Source organism: Trifolium pratense, linkage group LG6 (genome assembly GCF_020283565.1).
Source record: "Trifolium pratense cultivar HEN17-A07 linkage group LG6, ARS_RC_1.1, whole genome shotgun sequence".
Classification (NCBI taxonomy): domain Eukaryota; kingdom Viridiplantae; phylum Streptophyta; class Magnoliopsida; order Fabales; family Fabaceae; genus Trifolium; species Trifolium pratense.
Window position 1 is genome coordinate 38,219,153 of NC_060064.1, and position 20,644 is coordinate 38,239,796.

The 20,644-nt window shown below is 32.8% G+C and overlaps 1 protein-coding gene across 1 annotated transcript; it reads right to left on the reverse strand.

Moving 5' to 3' along the window:
• Positions 1-12,002: 12,002 nt before the first annotated feature.
• Positions 12,003-14,353, reverse strand: LOC123892236. The gene is made up of 2 exons (XM_045942043.1): positions 12,076-14,353; positions 12,003-12,007 (listed from the first exon to the last, which is right to left on the reverse strand). The coding sequence occupies exons 1-2, from the start codon at positions 14,351-14,353 to the stop codon at positions 12,003-12,005; spliced, it is 2,283 nt and encodes a 760-aa protein (XP_045797999.1).
• Between the last annotated feature and the right edge of the window lie 6,291 nt (positions 14,354-20,644).

A 20,644-nucleotide genomic window follows, 5' to 3' on the forward strand; every position in this document is an offset into this window, starting at 1 on the left:
TCAAGTTTTCATACCTAGATTTTCTCTCCACCATCTGACGTGAGAATTCCTTTTAAATTTCAACGGAGACAATTTCCTATAATGATTTATTTTGAGAACTATTAATAAGAGTCAGAGACAATCTTTAAAGCATGTTGGGATATATCTTCTGTCGTCAGTGTTTTCACATGGTTAGTTGTATCTTGCAATTTCAAAAGTTACTTCTAGAAAAGGATTAAAAATATTGATCATCGATGACGACGGTGAAGATACGACTAAGACTTTGAATGTGGTGTATAAGGAAGTTTTCCGTAATATAACATAATTTTCTTTGTATGAATATTTATCCAAAATTATTGTTGAACTATCGTTTAATGTTACTCAACTTTTTTTATATACCTTACATTACTGAAATTATCTTATCTTATTTAATCATTATATATCTTACAGCTAATCAGACCCGTGCACCGCATGGGTCGATGTTCTAGTATATAGGAGTACTTTTAACTAAACCTAATTAGCCAAAGACAGTTCACAGCCGCAACATCACTTTCCTCTCCCTATTTTTACTCTATGTTTTTCCACTTTCTGCATCTCAAATTCTATACCTACCTTTTCTTCTTCTTCTTCTCAAACTCTTTTTTTTTTTTGCCTTAAAGGTTGATACTTAAATTAATAATTGTTGTTTCAGCAACAATGTTACACAGAAATAGAAACAAGAAACAATTGCAAAGAGATTATGCAGAACCATATGTATTATCCAACCCGAAAAACTTCTCAAACTCTACCTCTTCTTAAATGGTGTAAAGATAAAGAACTGTGTTGGTCTTAAACTGATGGATCTATATCATCATGATAGAGAAGGAGGATTTGAGGATTAAAAGTGCAAGCTTTTTTTTTTAAAAAAAAAAAAAAATCGCAATTTTTTAACTATTGTCTGTACTGGAAATCGAAAAAAAAAAAAATTCTGTTTTTTTATTAAATAAATTGGACCGGCCGGTTAGACAAAACCGGCACCGGTTCACTGGTTCATCCGGTTTTTACCGGTTCGCACCGGTTTTTACGGTTTTTTGAGCGGTTTTGCAGACTGCCGGTTCTGGAAGGCTAGCCGGACCGGTGCTAGGTCCGGTTCTCGGTCGAACCGGTTGGACCGGCCGGTCCGGTCCGGTTTTATAAACATTGGTTTTAGTCTAAGAAATAATAAATAATTTGACTTGGGACATGCTCATAAATCACCAAAGTATTACCTCTTTCACACACCATTTATTAGCCAAACCATAGTCACATAAGATGACACAATTTAGCCTATCAACCGTAGCACTCCCGTGCTCGGTGCTCATGCAAAAGAATCAATATGCAACTCCACAACTTTAAACCACGATTCATGGCCAAATTAGTATCTTCTAGTACATCTCACTGCTCCGCGATATAGGTACTACAACTACCACAAATATTTAAGAACCCTCCAAACAAATATAACGCAACCACAACCAGCTCCGGCCATTCAATTCTCCGTATTTAATCTCATCCAACCATTAGGTCAGGCCAGAGGCTTCCGAAGTAATAATCAACACTTACAACTTGTTCTTATGTCAAAAGCACTTGTGGCTTGCTGATATTTTTTTTTTTTGAACAACAAGTATAGTATATTATAATAAAAAAATGGAATCAGTACAAGAGGTACTAAACTCGTCTCAGAAGGAAAGTGGCGTGCTGATACTCATTAGTAAGCTTAGAAATGTGAATTCAAATCTGCCTAAGCAGAATGAAATTCTCATCATGTACCTCACGATTCCTCCACTGCCAAAGTATATGACACGTTGTGGCCTTCACGTTTCCTTTTTTATTTTTCAGGCTGTTTTATTGCTTTTTTTTTTTTTTTTTTCTCTTTGTTCTTTTGGGTATATCCAATATGGCTCTTTGGAAGGAATATGGGTACGTGAACTTTGGGTTGTAATGTATGTGGGTTTTGTTTTTCTTTTGATTTTTGGTCTGAGTATATATGTGGGGTGTAACTAGTAGCATTTTTTATTTCTTAACATATAAAAAAATTAGTGATTTTTCTTTTCCAATTTCACGGTTCTCGTGCGCCCCACAAATTCATTTTTACCTCTTTTAAATTTTAAAATTTGGATGGCAAAAAAATCAAATATTACACATCTAGATTTTTAAATAAAATGCACTTTATATATGGTTTCAATCTTTTTTGTGGAAAAATAAAATTTCAGGATGTTAAAATGTGGATGTGTAAAATGAGCTTTTTGAACATAAAATGAATCTTGTCTAAATTTAGAGGTAGCTATGATGATTGAGTACCTTATTTAAGTTTAGATGTTTATTTTTCGGTGGTTTATTTACAACGTATGATGTAAGTGTGTAAATAACAAAAATTGGGTAAAAAACAGTTTGCATCCTAGAATGATGCGAACTCAGTTCACATTCTACAACGCGAACCTTATAAAATCTAATATTTTTGTATCCCCCTTCATTCACCCCCTATTTTATAATGTTTGCATTCTAGAATGCGAATTGAGTTTGCATTCTACGCTGTGAACTGTTTTTTCCCAAATTGTGGGCCCCATGATGAATCCGCTACTTAAGTAGCGAGGTGTATTTTTGAAATTTCTGGAGGCGAGAAAAAAAAAGTCAAAGAATAAGTATGCTATTGTGGCCAGTTGGACTAACAGAGTTCGGGTTTCAATAAGGAACTAAAAATTCAGATTGAGAAATGGGCTTAAAATTCCTATCCTGGTTTTATTTATTTTTGTCGAGTTATATATTTTATTTTAAATAACAAGAAAGATAAAATTGATATTTTTATGATGTTTAGGGCAAAGAGATAAGTGTGAGGTAAGTCAGTAAATTGGTCCCTAATTTTGTAAAACACTCTTAAATAAATTCTTGATTTTAAAAAGATTTTAGAATTTATTAATATGTCAAGTTAGTTCTTGTAATTAGCCACTTATTATCAATTAAATCATTTTTTTTAAAATAACTTACTGTCAATTTAGTCTCTAATTTCCTTACCAAAAAAAAAAAAAATTGTCTATAATTTTATTTATTTATTATCGGTTTAGTCCTTAGCATATTCTCAAAAGGATTAGTACGAATAAAAATTGACAGAATCAAAAATCTTTTTAAAATATTAATGATAAAATTAAAAATCTATTTAAAAGTGTCCAGATATAGACTCGTTTAATTTTGAATTTAATTTTTTACTGTAAAAGTGTTTTTTTTATTTTATTTTTAACAACGGTATAATTGTTGAAAACTTGAAATAGAGGGTAAACATTTTCGGTACAAAGTCACCTCCAATATTGTCTCTAAAACATATGCCAAAACCCATTCTATTTTCAGAGGCAAAAAGCATCAATTGACTCCTATTTTACCGGATAATTATATTCTAAACTTTATCTTTTGACTAACAAAGATCGAATATGCAAATTTTCAACAAAATATATCAAAATTGACACACGTTTAATTATAACATTAAATATATTTTTGGTAATCAAAATATTAGACTTAAAGTAGTTAATAAATTATTTTTAGGATGAATTTTTGAAACCCGAGTTAAATTTTTGGTGGAACTCTGGATTATATTATCAAGTCCCCTTTTCTGAGAACTAGAGGGTTAAAAGAAAAAAAATATTGATTAAAAAAAATATAGTATATTTTTGCTCATATAAAATGGAGATTATTAAAATTAGTTATTACTTTTTTTTTTAGTTCATACAAAGTAAAATTGTGCACAGTTTTAATAATTGTTAAAATTAATTTTATTGAAGTATTTTAAATTTTAAAAAAATTAAGTAAGAAATAAACTTATAAATCTCTATTTTGTACGGACAAAAATATATTTAACTTTATATAATAATAGAAAATGTTTAATTTCAATTTTTTCTTCTTCTAACCTACCGTTATTAGAATCTTTAATTCCCAATAGCACTCCAATGTATTAACATAACTTGGGCTTTTTAAGTTTGTTATGAAACAAATCCTTAAAGCGACTATTTTTTTCTTTATTTGAGTTAAATTATCTCTTAAATTGACGACTCTATAGTAATCAAACTCATACTCTTTTTATAAATTCTATCGTTGATATATCCATTTTTTTTTTAACTTTTGAAATATAACATTAATGATCAACATAATAAATAACTATATATATTCAACTATGGAATAGGGAAAACATCAAATTATATCTAAATAAATATTTATTAGTTATTTAATAGTTATGGTATGTGTGTGTTACTATTGGTGATGCATAGCATAGTTTCACCATGTAAGAATTATTTTAGTGGATGGGTTGCTTTACTAGTGCTTCAACTCATCATACCATGACTCAATTATTTTCCTTAAAATGGATTTAATCCATAATGTAAGACACCCCATGCTGCAGTACTACACATAAGAGCCATATTCTTTTAGAAAATATTTGTGGCATCATTTGGATTGCTGGTCAATTTCGATGTCTAATTCAGTTGCTCCTAAATTTATGTTATTGTGCTATGTATATAATTCATCTAGTTATTCCAATTCGATGGATATAATGTACATCAAAAAGTCAAACAATAATGCAATAAGAAAATAGCAAATTGGTAATGATTAAGTCAACAATATATTTGTTCAACTTTTTAACACCTTTTTCTAAATATATATCTTTCATTATATTTGTTGTCCTTGATTAGTTTGCTAACAAATAATTCTTCAAAAAATGAAGAAATTTGAAAGTAAAGTGTGACACGTATATGAGAATAAAAAATAATGAACTGGAAATGAAGTATGAGTAAATTGCATATATAAGAAAACAATATGAAGAATAATGAGTTTTTTTTTTTTTTTTTGACGGCAAATTAAGAATGAGTTTGCGGCAAAAAGAATGAGTTAAAACACTTTTACTATACATGTAGAAATGCATGATGAGATCGATATTTTTTCAAACAGTTGGTAAAAGATGCATGCAACAACACTATGTAAGGTCATACTTGCATAACAATTATACATATGTATCACATTAAATCAATCAAAAACCCATACACAACCACGTGTCATGCACTTTTTCTTCTAGTTTGACACTGCATTATATTCTTTGAGTGGTAATTATATATTAAAAGAAAATCAGAATTTTTATAAAATAAATAAAAATATCCATTACTTCAAACGTACACTTTCCAAAAATTTAGAAAAACATAGCATAAAAGTATTGAGAAATGCGGGCCAATAAAATTTCCAACATTACCTTATACATTGTCATAAAATTTTTATAAAAACTCACTATTTAAGGTGTTTAGAGGTACTTATTAGCATTTTTTAGGAAGAAAAGAAAAACTAGTGTTTCAATTTAAAAGTTGTTTTCCTTCTATAAAAAAAATTCAAAAGTTGTTTTCCTACCAAAAAAAATTAAAAGTTGTTTTGGAGTCACAGTACAGCGGCACTATAGTTGGAAGAGTAAAAAAGAATGTAAGTTTTTTTGCCGCCTTATTATTTTTTTAAATATCATCCGCTATCTAAGTAAAAGATAACTTTTTTTTTTCCTCAAATTTCCTATTTTTACTCATCCGCTAGCAAATGAGTAAAAATAAGAAGAGACACACACTAGTTGGTGTAAGAATTAATAATTAGGGATCGATATATTATATAAAATTAGAACACACTTACTTGATAATCAACGATTGTGTTTACCGAAGAGCCGATATCGAAACCACCGATATATTAGACAAGATCTTCCTTTGCCTGATCACATGCTACAGTTTCTGAGGTTATCAATGGGGCAAACCTCAGACAAACTTATTTCGGCGTGATGCTGATAACATGACGGCAAAGGGGACCTAGCCTATCTATTTATAAGATAACAACCCTAGTCATACTACCCCATCATGTACACTAGAGGATGGGCTTACATTTTGTTTCTACACAAATCAGAATTAGTGTCCAAAGCTCATTATTCCCGATCACAATTATCGGGCTTAAGCATCATCAAATGGATCACAACAAATCTTTCAACCCATTTTTATTAAAACCAAAACTCACAATTGATTGCAGCCCACAAAATATTAGAAAGCAGTGCTAAGAACACACCCTTAGACACACTCTTCTTGATTGGTCCACATCATTTATTTTTTTCAATACCTTACTTGTTAACTAGTTAAACAGGTTACTGACTTATTTTATTTTTCTTCTAATTTTATTTTACAATTGTTGACCCTTTATCATCGTCTTCCCCACTACCACTACCCATCAAATTCTCAATCAAAACCATAGCCAACAGATTGAACAAGTGGGATAAACATGGGGTTTGTACAATTAAACGGGGTTTGTTTCAATTTTTGAGAGGCATAACCCAAATCCACTTTAATTTGTTTGGAAGAGAAGAACAGTGAAGGGATTATAATGTTCGATCGGCATGGACGGGACATGAGGTGCAACCGGCGGTGCTTGAGGGACGACATTTTACGGTGGCGGTTGGCTTTGCATGAACGGGAGCGACATCACTGTCGTGTCTTTTTCTCTTATGGTGAGGACGACGAGAGGCAAAATTGAGATTCAAACTTCGCCAAAACCCATGTGCAAATTTAAACAAGGGTACTCATATCGGAACTCTTCCATTGTTGAATCTTGAAGGACGATGGTGGGTGGGATTGGGAAGACGATGGTACTTGGTAGGATGAAGTGCAGAGAAAGATGAAAAGTTTTTTTTTTTTATAATAATACTCAAACAAGTTTTGAAAAGAAAAAAAAAACTCAAACAAGTTGGAATAGGTAGCAAGTCAAAATGTAAAAAAAAAATAGATGATGTGGCTAATTATGATTGGAGTGTATTAGAAGAGTGTGCTAAAGGATGTGACCCTAGCATTATTCAATATAGGTATTCAATATTCTAACAAATTAATCCAGCACAATTAGTAATAGATTTGTCAATGTACTTTGCCTTCACTCAAAGAGACTTCCATAATATCATGTTGAGTATAGAGGTATTCATTTTGATCTTTTAGAAAAAATACAAAAGGAAAATCCTGATAAAAAATGACCATGTTTAGTCTCTTGCAAAAGTAAACTGGACAATTTAGTCTTCTCATCAACTTTTTGTTTAATGGAATTTTGTTCTCTTTTTTGAAAGTCAACTACATTATTTAACAATCCAAATCAGATGTCAATAAATGTTACTCGTGTATTTTAAACAAAATAAGAGGACATTTTGGTCCCTACAACATTTTTTGGGACAATTTGGTCACGGCAAAATTTAAAAATCCAAAAATTAATAAATTTTAAATATTGCTCATTCTTCTTTAATTTAATTTGCATTTTCTTCAATCATGAAATGATAAGTATTTTGAACTCAAAGGAGTCAAGTTGGTACTTCTATATTTTGTGGCGAACTTTTGTGGCTAACAAACTCGAGTTCAACAATATTAGAAAGTATTAATTTGGTCACCTAAATTTTAACAAAATTGATCCTTTCATGATCAAAGAAAAAAGTACATATTAAATAAGAATGAGCAATATTCGAAATTTATTGGATGTTTTTTTTCAGGGGCAGAGCCCCTCATGGACTGGGCAGGGGCCATGGCTGGCCTAGGTTTCAAATTTTTCATTTTTTCAAGTATTTATACATATTAGTTTAAGAATATGTCTTCTTTTTTTTTTTTTCCTTTATTTCTTTTGACAAAAACAGTTTAACCAAATGTTATATATATAATGCATTGCATATTTAGATCAATTATGATGTGGTCTAGTGATACAGAAGCTTGTCTTCTACATGGATGATGTGAGTTGATCCTTTTGCATAATATTTTAGTTTTTTGACCCTATGTTTAACAACAACAAAAATATAATATAATACAATATATTGCAAAATGTGAGATTTAAACCCTCATTTTAAGAGAAAAATTAAAATTTATAAATTATTACACTGATGAATGATATGTTATAGTAAAAAATATATATTTATATTACAAATATGACATTCGATCAATATTTTTTCCAAACACAATCCTCTCAAAGAAAAAATTATAGCTTCACCAGTATATTTTTTTAAAGGCTTAAATGATCAATTCGTCCATGTAATTTCACAAGTTTTTGGTTTTCGTCCCTGCATCTTTTTTTTGTTTTAAAATAGTCCACGAATGTGTAAATCATTTTGGTTTTAGTCCCTAATATTAAGTGTCGTTTCAAAAATGATGATGTGGCAAGCGAAGGCTGACGTGGTAACGTGTGATGTGGCAAACGAGGATGATGTGTCAATGGTGATGCCCAATCATCCACTTAGAGGGACCACATCCAAAAATAAAATTGCATAAAGGGACCAAAACCAAAAAAATGAAATTAAACCCAAAAACATATTTTTCTTCTTCTTCCTCTAAACTTAGAAATTGACTCATATTTTTCTGAACCCATAAATTGCAAAACATGTTTTAATGGATGCGATTTGAGAGATTCAAAAGAAAAAAAAGAAATAAAAACGAGTCATTTTATCTTAAAAGTTTGTGAATTTTTTGGTTGACATTTGAGGATATAATGAAACTCAAATTTTACAATATATAAAGTTGTTTGATTAAAAATTCATGTCAAATTTTGAAGATGGTGATTAGTAAATTAATACGGTCTTTTGATTAAATCAAAATAAATGGTGTATCAGGAAACTCAATTTTTTGTTGGTTAAAGAGTTTTATGGAATTTTAGGTTGGGGAGAAGAAAGAAGAAGAAAATATCGTTCTAGTACATTCAACACAAATTTCTGGATTTGGAGAAATATGAGTCCATTTTTGGGTTTAGAGAAAAAAGAAGAAAAATATGTTTTTGGGTTTAATTTCATTTTTTGCAAGTTTTGGTCTGCAATTTTATTTTTGGATTTGGTCTCTCTAAGTGGATTACTATGCATCATTATTGACACATTCTCGTTTGCTGATGACAATTTTAGCAAGTGTACTAAATTCGTCGTTAAGTAATAAAATTTATAAGATTCGTATCCACAGGGATTGTTCTTATTTCAACGAAACAATTCAATGAATTTAGGATTAATTAATAAATTGCAAAGGGGGGTTTTTAGATTGATTTGTAGTAACAATGACAATAATTAAAATTGAAAGAAGGTTGAAACGTAAACTTTTATGAGAGAAAGACGATTAGGAATTATTTTGAATCCTCTCTTTGTCCCTATCTGGTACTCTAGGTTCTAGCCCTCAACAATGAAATTCTTATAATTACGACAATATAACAAAATAGACCGAGTCCAATTCCTTGGCTCATCAATCCCGTTTATCTAATAAAGTACCCTAATTCCTTAGGCGAAACTAATATTATCAAAAGCTTTAACGAACGTTATATTAACAATCATGTCAATTAATTCTATATTCCTATAGCAATTACGATTGACAAACAATTAATCTAGTTCCAGTATAAACCCTAGGGTCAATAGTGATTTATAACTTAAAATCAATTCGAAAGTGATCAATTAACGAAAAGCAATAAACACAAGATTAACTGAATAATTATAAGTTTTCATTGAATAAACTAGAACACGTAGTTACATGGCTCAGATAGTTTCAAAGAGAATCATCTATAATTCCTAATCTAATGAGATTAGTTACTCATAATAATAATTGACATAACAAAAGAGTTAAGAAAATTATACATGAATAACCGATGAAGACCGCGACGGCGAAACCCTAGAATTGTCTTCTTCTCTTTTGCTGCGACGTGATTTTTCTCTCTCTCCGGAAGTCATCCTTTTTCTATGATCCAAAGGCCTATATATAGGCTGCCTAACGTGTTAAAATTGTGCCATATAAATTTAGATCACATCCCACAAATAGGAGATTTGACGACACGTCATTCATAAGTAGTCAAATCCTGTCATGCTGTTGCAAGTTGTCTCCCTAGGTGACGCGTGGCTGACGTCATGTGCTTGTGGGAACATGAAATCGCATCCCTATTGAAAACTTGTCGCGATGCGAGAAAAACAGAGAACTCATGCGAGACTTACTTCTAAAACTTGGATTTTTTTTCTAAGTTTTATCTCCTTTCATCTTTAGTCTTCAAACTCTTTTAAATGTCAATTTCTTCGTAAATTCTTCTTTGTGATCATGTAATACTTCCAAAACTAACTAAAATAATGTAAAATAATAATTAAAAATACTCAAATGACTGAATGTCATCACAACCCCAAACTTGAACTGTTACTTGTCCTCAAGTGGCATGCCTGTCAAAACAAAACTATCAGGGAATTAACAAATTAATTTGAATGATAAAAATCTCATAAACCTTTTCTCTTCAACCGGCAATAGAACCACCGGTGTTAACTTCAGTGATCCTGCACAATCAACACTTTGGCTTCCCAGACTTGAATCAAATTTGGTCCAATGACCGTTCCACACAATGTACAAAGTTCAACCTTATCTCTCACTCACTAATTCACTATATTTTTGACAGGGTATTCACTCCATCAACATGCAAATGTTATTTTACCATAAGCTTGAAAAAATTCTAAATGTCAATCAAAGTAAATACATTGCACACATTTTTGAGGTCTTAAGGGTTATAACTTGGCTTGGGCAAACGGTGGGATAATTTTGGAAAAAGTAGGCTAAATTGGAGTTAGATATCCACTACTATTCCTTGTTGAAGCATTACCATTATCGGGGCTCAATTCATTGTTAATAAGGTACTTAGAGAACATATCTTTCAATTTTTTTTTCTCTTTTTTTTTTTGAAGATGCCACTATTTTTCCTGATTAATGGCTCTTTTTTTTTTTTCTCTTTTTTTTTTGAAGATGCCACTATTTTTCCTGATTAATGGCTCTTTATTTTTTTGAAGAAAACTCAATTATTTTTGTGAGTCTCTTGTTATTATTATCATTTTTTTTTATTTTTTTTAAGTTCTCTAGTACCCCTACCCCAAACTTAAAATGTTGCTAATTTCAAAAGCAACCCCAAACTTAAAATTTTGCCATGACAAGAAAATTTAAAGCTTCTACCTAACTCCAAGGAGGGCAAACAGATAAAAAAATTCAGGTCTAAAAGGCTTATAATTTGGTATGTCACCGAAAGAAAAGGGTTTTTTTTTTTTTTTTTTTTAGGCTCAAAATGGTTTAGCAACGGATAAATAATAAACAGGGTAGCTTGAAAAGGCTCAGAGTACCAAACAAATGTGCCTCTATGTGTGTAAATGCAAAACCAATCAACAGTAGAGAATAGTTGCAAGTTCTAGAAAATATACAAAGCATGGATACACTCATAAGATGTGAAAGAAAAAGTATACCGTGGACTTTATTTGGCTCGATATGCTCACTAGCTGAGGTATCTGAAGATTGAACTAATACACCGTGCAAAACTCCATCTTTCCAATTCGTCTCTTTGTCTCTTGAACCATTGCACTTTATGAGCAATCACACTGCAATTATTCTTTTATGTGCAAGTTTAAGAGATTTTCATCATGCAAATTCAGTTATTAACACACTGACAATTCTGAAAAGACATAAAAACTTTAAACTTGATAATAAACAAGACATAAGGATGCAACATACGGGATTGTCAGCAGATGACATCATTGATAGTCTCTCTTTTTTTTTTTTGTTCTTTTTCTTTTTTCTTTTTGTGTTTTTTTTTTGACTAAAAATAAAGACTGAAATAAAAAATACCGGATGGGTTGCCTCCCATCAAGCGCTTCTTTACCGTCATGAGCTTGACGATCTACCCACCAATGTTAGGGTGGATACTTGATAGTTATTTCAACCTTGGTTTCTTCCTTCTTGGGGCATATATCATCCTTTTTAGAAACAAAGACCAAATTTTCAAGTGTCAGCTTCCTAAACCTCTCCCACTTGTTCCTCCATTTTTTTCTTTTCTTTTTCAGAGGTGTTTTTGGAGTTTCCATAGGAGCTTTCATATGTTTCATGCTTCCTCCATTCTTTTTGTTTTCTTCAACAAGAACATTAACTTGCTCGATTGATCTAATTGGTGGCTCATCTTGAGCAACTTCCTCCTCTAACTCTTCAACTACACCAACCTGGTAACATTGAGGGTTTTCATTCTGATGACGCATAGAGTCAAATACATTAAAAGTCACTTGTTCATTTTGAAACCTCAACATTAGCTCACCTAACTCCACATCTATCAACGCTCTACCGGTAGCCAAGAATGGTCTTCCCAACAATAAGGGGACTTCTGAGTCTTCATTCATATCAAGTATAACAAAATCGACTGGAAAAAATAAATCATTAACTTTTACCAACACGTCTTCAAGAACTCCATAGGGATACGTGATGGAGCGATCAGCCAATGTCAGAGTCATTTTTGTTGGCTTAGGTTCCCCACAATCAAGCTTCCTTACCATGGATAGCGGCATCAAATTAATACTAGCGCCTAAATCACAAAGAGCTCTTTCAACTTTTACCTTACCAATTGAACACGGAATAGTGAAACTCCCAGGGTCTTTCAACTTCGGGGGAAGCTTCCTTTGCAAAATTGCACTACACTCCTCAGACAAGGTAACATTCTCGTCACCCCTAAGTTTCCTCTTACCTGACAAGAGATCTTTCATAAACTTGGCATATATCGGCATCTGCTCCAAAGCTTCACTGAAGGAAACATTAATTTGCAAATTTTTGAACACCTCTACGAACCTTTTGAATTGCCCTTCTTCCTTTTCTTTCTTTTTCTTAAGGTGAGGATATGGAAGCTTCACATAAGAAGGAATTACCTGCTCTTTCCCATGTTCCTTGAGAAGTTGGGCTTTGGTTTTTCTGAGCATCGAATCTGCATCAATTAATTTTTCTATCTTTTCGACTTCTCCCTCAGTGTTTCCCTTATTCTCATTCTCATTTTTTTCTTCCTCTAGTCTCTCATTTTTTTCGACTCCACCCTCTTTTTCTACTTCTCCCTCATTTACAATCAACCGCTCATTTTCTACTTCTCCCTCAGTTTCACTCTTTTTCTCTACTTCAGACTCTTTTATTTTCTCACTCTTTTTACTTACTACCGATGGTACAACTCTACTTCTCAACCCAATGGCATTACAACTCTCATTCCTTGGATTATCCAACGTGTTTCCAGCAAAACCCCCATTAGACTGAGCAGCCACCTGTTTTGATATTTGCCCAATTTGTATTTCAAGATTTCGGATGGAAGCTTCATGATTTCTGTTGGATGTTTCTTGACTGGCTCTCATGGCTTCGAAGTTACTCTGAGTCATCTGCATGAACTTATTAATTGTTTCTTCCAAGGGAGATGATTTTCTAGATGGTGGATTTTGAGAGTTCCCTTGAGAAGAATTACCTTGATTACCCCACTGCAGATCAGGGTGATCTTTCCAACCTGGGTTATATGTGTTGGAATAAGGGTTATTTTTCTGATATCCTCCGGCATAATTAACTTCTCCAGCTTCAGGTGAACACATTCCATTAGCGTGTGGCCCGTGGCAAAAATCACATTTGACTTCTTGAACCTGACTAGCATTCGCCTCTGCTAAAGACTTTGCAGCTAACTTTTTGTTTAATATCTCGATCTGGGCTAGTAGAGTTGTGTTTGTGTCAACTGCGATCACACCTCTCTTCCTGTCACTTTTGGAACGATACTCATTCATGCACATGTTCTCCACCAATTGTCTGACTTCATCCTCATTTTTATTTCTAATTGTACCTCCAGCTGAGGCATCTATAAGCATTCTGGATTGCATTCTCAGACCTCTGATAAATATCTGCATTTGTTCCATGTTGTCCAAAGAGTGATTCGGACATTTCCTCAATAACAATTTGAAATGCTCGTAGGCTTCATATAGAGACTCTGACTCGCCCTGTTCAAAATCAGTAATATCAGCCCTTCTTGCCAAAAACATATCATTAGTAAAATAACGCTCCAAAAATTTATCTTCGAGCTCTTTCCAAGTGTTTATGGTACCACTCGGAATACACTGCAACCAGTCTTTTGCTCTTCCCATCAAAGTAAACCCAAACAACCTGAGTTTAATTTGACTATCAGTGTAACCTTCAGGACGACACATAGTACATGTCTCATAAAAGCGTTCCAGATGCTCCCATGGATCTCTGGTTGCACTTCCATCAAATTGTTTATCCCTTAGCCCGGTGAGAACTATATTCTTGATGTCAAATGTCACAGGATTCGCCGGTTGGAACCCCATAGAAATTTGTCCTGCATCTGTTCTGCGACAATAGTCTCCCATGGTACGCCTAGGCGGCGGTGGTGGGTCATCGGCCATCGTGTCTTCTTCTTCAAACTGAGAACCTGTGTCTGATGGAATTCCTTTTGATACTTCAGCCAGCTCTTGCTCAGCTAACCGTGCTGCTTTCCTGTTCGCCTTTGCAGTCTTCTCGATTTCAGAATCAAAAAGAAGCTCTGTTGCAACTTTTTTACCTCGCATAAACAACAAGAAAATACCTCAATAGCACTGTTCAATATGAATAAATAAAGTATGGTTTTTTAAATTTTTTATTTTTTTTTTAAAAAAACGAAAAATAAGTAAATCCTAAATAAAACGAAATTGCCTTGTTGAAATTAATCAACAATCCCCGGCAACGGCGCCAAAAACTTGATGACAATTTTAGCAAGTGTACTAAATTCGTCGTTAAGTAATAAAATTTATAAGATTCGTATCCACAGGGATTGTTCTTATTTCAACGAAACAATTCAATGAATTTAGGATTAATTAATAAATTGCAAAGGGGGGTTTTTAGATTGATTTGTAGTAACAATGACAATAATTAAAATTGAAAGAAGGTTGAAACGTAAACTTTTATGAGAGAAAGACGATTAGGAATTATTTTGAATCCTCTCTTTGTCCCTATCTGGTACTCTAGGTTCTAGCCCTCAACAATGAAATTCTTATAATTACGACAATATAACAAAATAGACCGAGTCCAATTCCTTGGCTCATCAATCCCGTTTATCTAATAAAGTACCCTAATTCCTTAGGCGAAACTAATATTATCAAAAGCTTTAACGAACGTTATATTAACAATCATGTCAATTAATTCTATATTCCTATAGCAATTACGATTGACAAACAATTAATCTAGTTCCAGTATAAACCCTAGGGTCAATAGTGATTTATAACTTAAAATCAATTCGAAAGTGATCAATTAACGAAAAGCAATAAACACAAGATTAACTGAATAATTATAAGTTTTCATTGAATAAACTAGAACACGTAGTTACATGGCTCAGATAGTTTCAAAGAGAATCATCTATAATTCCTAATCTAATGAGATTAGTTACTCATAATAATAATTGACATAACAAAAGAGTTAAGAAAATTATACATGAATAACCGATGAAGACCGCGACGGCGAAACCCTAGAATTGTCTTCTTCTCTTTTGCTGCGACGTGATTTTTCTCTCTCTCCGGAAGTCATCCTTTTTCTATGATCCAAAGGCCTATATATAGGCTGCCTAACGTGTTAAAATTGTGCCATATAAATTTAGATCACATCCCACAAATAGGAGATTTGACGACACGTCATTCATAAGTAGTCAAATCCTGTCATGCTGTTGCAAGTTGTCTCCCTAGGTGACGCGTGGCTGACGTCATGTGCTTGTGGGAACATGAAATCGCATCCCTATTGAAAACTTGTCGCGATGCGAGAAAAACAGAGAACTCATGCGAGACTTACTTCTAAAACTTGGATTTTTTTTCTAAGTTTTATCTCCTTTCATCTTTAGTCTTCAAACTCTTTTAAATGTCAATTTCTTCGTAAATTCTTCTTTGTGATCATGTAATACTTCCAAAACTAACTAAAATAATGTAAAATAATAATTAAAAATACTCAAATGACTGAATGTCATCATTTGCCACGTCACACATTGTCATGTCAGCCTTTGTTTGTCATGTCATCATTTTTGTAACGACACTTAACGTTAAGGACTAAAATCAAATGGATTTGCACATTCAGAGATTATTTTAAAACAAAAAAAAGATACAGGGATGAAAACCAAAAACTCCTGAACTTCCAGGGACGAATTGATCATTTAAGCTTTTTTAAAAGAATCAGGGACTAAATTATCTCAAAAATCATAGCTCCACTAAAGTTTTAGAAGCAAGTTGAGCTCTAACTCGTGTCACAAGTTGTCGGTCCTAAGACAGGATACCAATTTTTTTTAAAAAACCGTGTCACAAGTTTCACCAATTTTCATTTTCTTTTGCTTTCCCGCAAATATAACAATTTGTAAATACCTCTAGATTGAGCTAATATGTGTTTGTGTAACTATAGTCTATAGCTTATGATGTACGCTCTTACTTTATGTAAGTAGTATTGTCAATAATTGAATGTTTCGTTAAAGCTCTATTTGGGTTGATGAAATATAATGGAATGAAACAAATAGAGTGAAATAGTATAAATTTGTCATTCCATTGTTTGGATTTTTATGATGGAGATCGAGGAACAAATTTTATATTTCATCTTTTATCCTCCAAATTGGAGGGAACAAAATTGAAGATATATTAAGAATATAGATAGTTAGTTAATAGGTTACTGAGTTGGTTAGGAGGTTAGAAAGTTAGTTACAGAGTTAGTTACTCCAAATAGTCCTATAAATAAACTACTTCATTGTACATTTTACTCATTCTTTTATCAATCTATATTCATTCAATATGAATTTCTATGAGTATCTTCCTCATGAATACTCTTATGCTCTCTATCTTGCTTATGAGTATGATCTCCATCCCTATGATTCCATGATTATCAACATGGTATCAGAGCGATACCCGAGGGATGAAGATGAAGATTGTGCTTCCGCTTACGATTCTGAAATTTGTGAAGAAGATGAATCCGTCGATGTTGCAATTCTCAGCACTTCTACTCAAGACCTGGAATTTTCAACTTCGCAAGATTCAATCCTTTTTTGCAGCTTCGCAAGTCCAATCATTTCAGTTTCTATTCCTTCGATTGCATCAGATTTTTATGGTTTCTTCATCAAGATTGGGGCTATTACTTGTTTTCTTGGTGATTCTTGCTGCAACGATGTAGATTTCGCGATCACTGCTTCGGAAGAACACAAGCAATCGAAGAATTTTGCAACTGAGTTTGTGCTTTCTGCAGTCAGCCAAAAATCGAAGAATCAATCTGGTGTTCAATCGTTCTCTTCTCCGATCAAATTCGAGCGTCAACACGATGGCAACGTCCGATTCTCGCAAGATCAAGATCAGAACAACAAGAAAGGTGAGACGCTTTCTGATTTTCTACTGTGTTTGTCGGAGAGCATCACTTTCATTTCTCACCATCGAGCTTTAGACATCACAATTTTTTATCCCAGTGGAATTATATCAGTGATTTACAGTCCCGTTGTTATGCTGATATTTCTGTCAAAGCTCATTTCGATGTATTTTACTGCGTGTTTTTGTCTTCGATCCCGGCGGAAATCGCTGCTGGACTTAGTTATCAGTTTTCTGCATGTTTGTTAGAAGTTGTCATGAAGATAGGTTTCATTGATTCTTTCATTGTTTCTAGTTTGTTTGGTTGTTGGTTGCTTATGGCCTCATTGCAACATGCTGAAAGTTAGATAACCACAAAATAAGGAATTGGATTTGGAAATTACTTTGCTATATTTCCAGTTCTGCTACTATGCTCTCTATCATGTTATTTTTCGATTCAATTTCACTCTTTCCCTTCAATCTCGGCGGAACTTTCCTATGTTGAATTCGTCTTTGTTTTCTGTTTGGTTTCTGTTTTCCAAACTCATACTAAGTATTCTCTTACTATGAGTTTGAGGGAGGCTATCACAATATAGGGGTCAGTTCTGCAACAACATTGTCCAAGATTGATTGATGGTAGTTATGACTTCAATACCTTTGGAAGTATTCTTATGTGATTTGTTCTCTCAATTCGATTGGAATGTTGTGATTGCTTCTATTGTTGTTACAACTGTGGAAGATATTTGCATTGTTATTAAGTTTGGACTTCACTGCTATTTCTCCCTTGGATCAGATTGGTTTTAATCTTACTTGTTACAGTTGTAGTCAAGATTGGTATCTTTTGTTCCGTATATGAAGGGCGATTCACCAAGTTGGATGAATATGTTCCTAAATTACTCAAAGATACATCAGATCAAGTCCTCACTTCACTTTACTGCATATTGGTTCAAATGGAGATACCTTAATGACAAGATTCTCACAAAAGTTTTGTCAATTGTTGAAGGAGTGGATTGCTTGTCATTGAACTTGGTCTCGTGTGCACAAACTACACTGTCAAGGTCCTTAAGGATTCATTCGAGTAAAGTTGGTCTTGGATCGAAGTGATCGAAGCAGAATTAAAGGTGGAAGTATCCGAACCCTACTGTTTTGAATCTTTGGTATCTTGTCCTTAAAGCCAAGATCGGTTGCTACTGGGCCTATTATGCTGACATTGTGCCAACAATGTTACTGTTATGATTTGTCTAGGTGTTTAGTTCTTTACTATAGTACATTGTGTGATTTTGGTGTTCTACAAATTTGTATTTTCATTGTATTCCAAACTCAAATTGGTAAATTTCCGAATGTTGAGTTTGAGGGAGACTATTAAGAATATAGATAGTTAGTTAATAGGTTACTGAGTTGGTTAGGAGGTTAGAAAGTTAGTTAGAGAGTTAGTTACTCATTCTTACTCATTGTACATTTTACTCATTCTTTTATCAATCTATATTCATTCAATATGAATTTCTATGAGTATCTTCATCATGAATACTCTTATGCTCTCTATCTTGCTTATGAGTATGATCTCCATCCCTATGATTACATGATTATCAACGAGATAGGTTCAGTATAATATGCACCTATCAAAAGATTGGTCAAACTTGGACCAATGTTATTAGTAACCCTTGATATAGTATTATTTTATTTAGATGACTGAGATTTAATATAGTGTACCTGCTGTTCAAGTTGTTTGATTCTGCACACTCATGTTAGTTCGGTCACACTTGATTACAACTTCTTTTTTCGTTAGATCGTATAGGTGGGCTGGGTCAATTGATGGAAAAAAATAGAAGCAAGAAGCATATGGCTTAGAAAATTACTTTTTTCGCCCCCCATGTTCCTCTTAAACCCCACAAACGTGGTGTGGTGCACTTGAGGGTGGCACAGAACATTGGTAGTAGAAGGAAGGGGGCAGACGCCACATGGCCTTTAGCCTCGACTGGAGGATAAATGTTCTGATACACCTAAAAGTCTCACATTGCTTAGGAATTGAGGCTAAGTGTAATTTATATACAAAAGACAAAATCGTGAAAGATCACACATAACCCAAAGCAAACAATACTTTAAAACGTGGTATGTTACACGTGAGGGCGGAACGGAATATATGTACTCTCTATCTTGTGACTGGTATTTCCATTTCACTTATAAGGGGGAGTAGTGTTCCTGCAATGAACACAAGTTTGAACACTTGAACTAGTGATCATGAATGTGATTAATAAGTGATAAATAACTATTGATTGATAAGTTTTTTTTTTATTTAGTCCCTGCCGCCAAACAAATATCAAATGAGTAAAAAAAAACTGAAACGAACATTAATTAGGCAATACTTTGTTTATTCAATTTTGTATACATACTTTTTGTTTTATTGACAATTTTCTATATTTTTTACTTACCAATATAAAAGCCAAAAAAGTCTATCCAAGTTGAACCTACCGTCAAAAACATTTAAATTTTGGTAAGAAGACATATGTGACAGATGACACACTGAAGGGAAATGATCAGATATATTAGTAGATATGGCAGAGTCGGTACATTAATATATGAAAGCTGAGTAGGAGAGTGGTGAAGTGAAACCATTTGCTATACCATTCTTTCTCTCATCACTGTTATATTTAAAAAATCATTTTTAAAGTTATTTGGAAGGTGATGAATTTGATTTATATTATAGATCATATACACCAATTTTTAATTTTTATTTTTATCAAGTAACATAGTAATTAGAATTTTACATTTTAATGTGAATAAGTGTGAGTACCGGAGTCCGAACCTCAACCCCTATATATTGCATGTAATGTCTCTGTCAACTAAACTATAGTGAACCTAAAAAGTCTTTTTAACATATAATAATTTTGGAGAAAATACATACTTATTTCGGCCTTATTTATAAACAAAAATTATTTTTTAGATTTATTGAAAAATCAATGTATCTAGCTTAGATATAGGCTAGATACATTGATTTTTTAATGAATCTAAAAAATAAATTTTGCTTATAAATAAAGTCGGAGAGAGTACATACGAAAATGTGTGTGAGTGAGCGAGCAAGCTTCCTGGATTTTGCTTCCACCGGGCACCAAAATTACAAGCACAAAGCACAATGTTAATTAGCAGCTCCAACAATAATAGATTCATCATACGCATATTATTTTGACACATAAATTTTGACAACAGACGTTGTATAAAATTATTTTCTGTTGTTAATAATAGATTCACCTTAATCAAATTATTGTCAATTATCAAAAAATTATACTACGTGCTTTAAAAATATGAAAAAATTACTTTGTAAAGTGTACAGTTAATTTATCAAAAACTTAAATTTTAGCTTTTACAATAGTTATGATTGTTTGATAGAAAATATTCTTTATGTCTAAATAATCCCTTGATGGCATTGATGCTTTTAGTAAGATTTCTCTTGACAAATAGAAGAAAAGTTGGTCTAGATGAATATGATCACATAAATTCCTCAACTTGTATCGAAAGCAAAGCATGGAG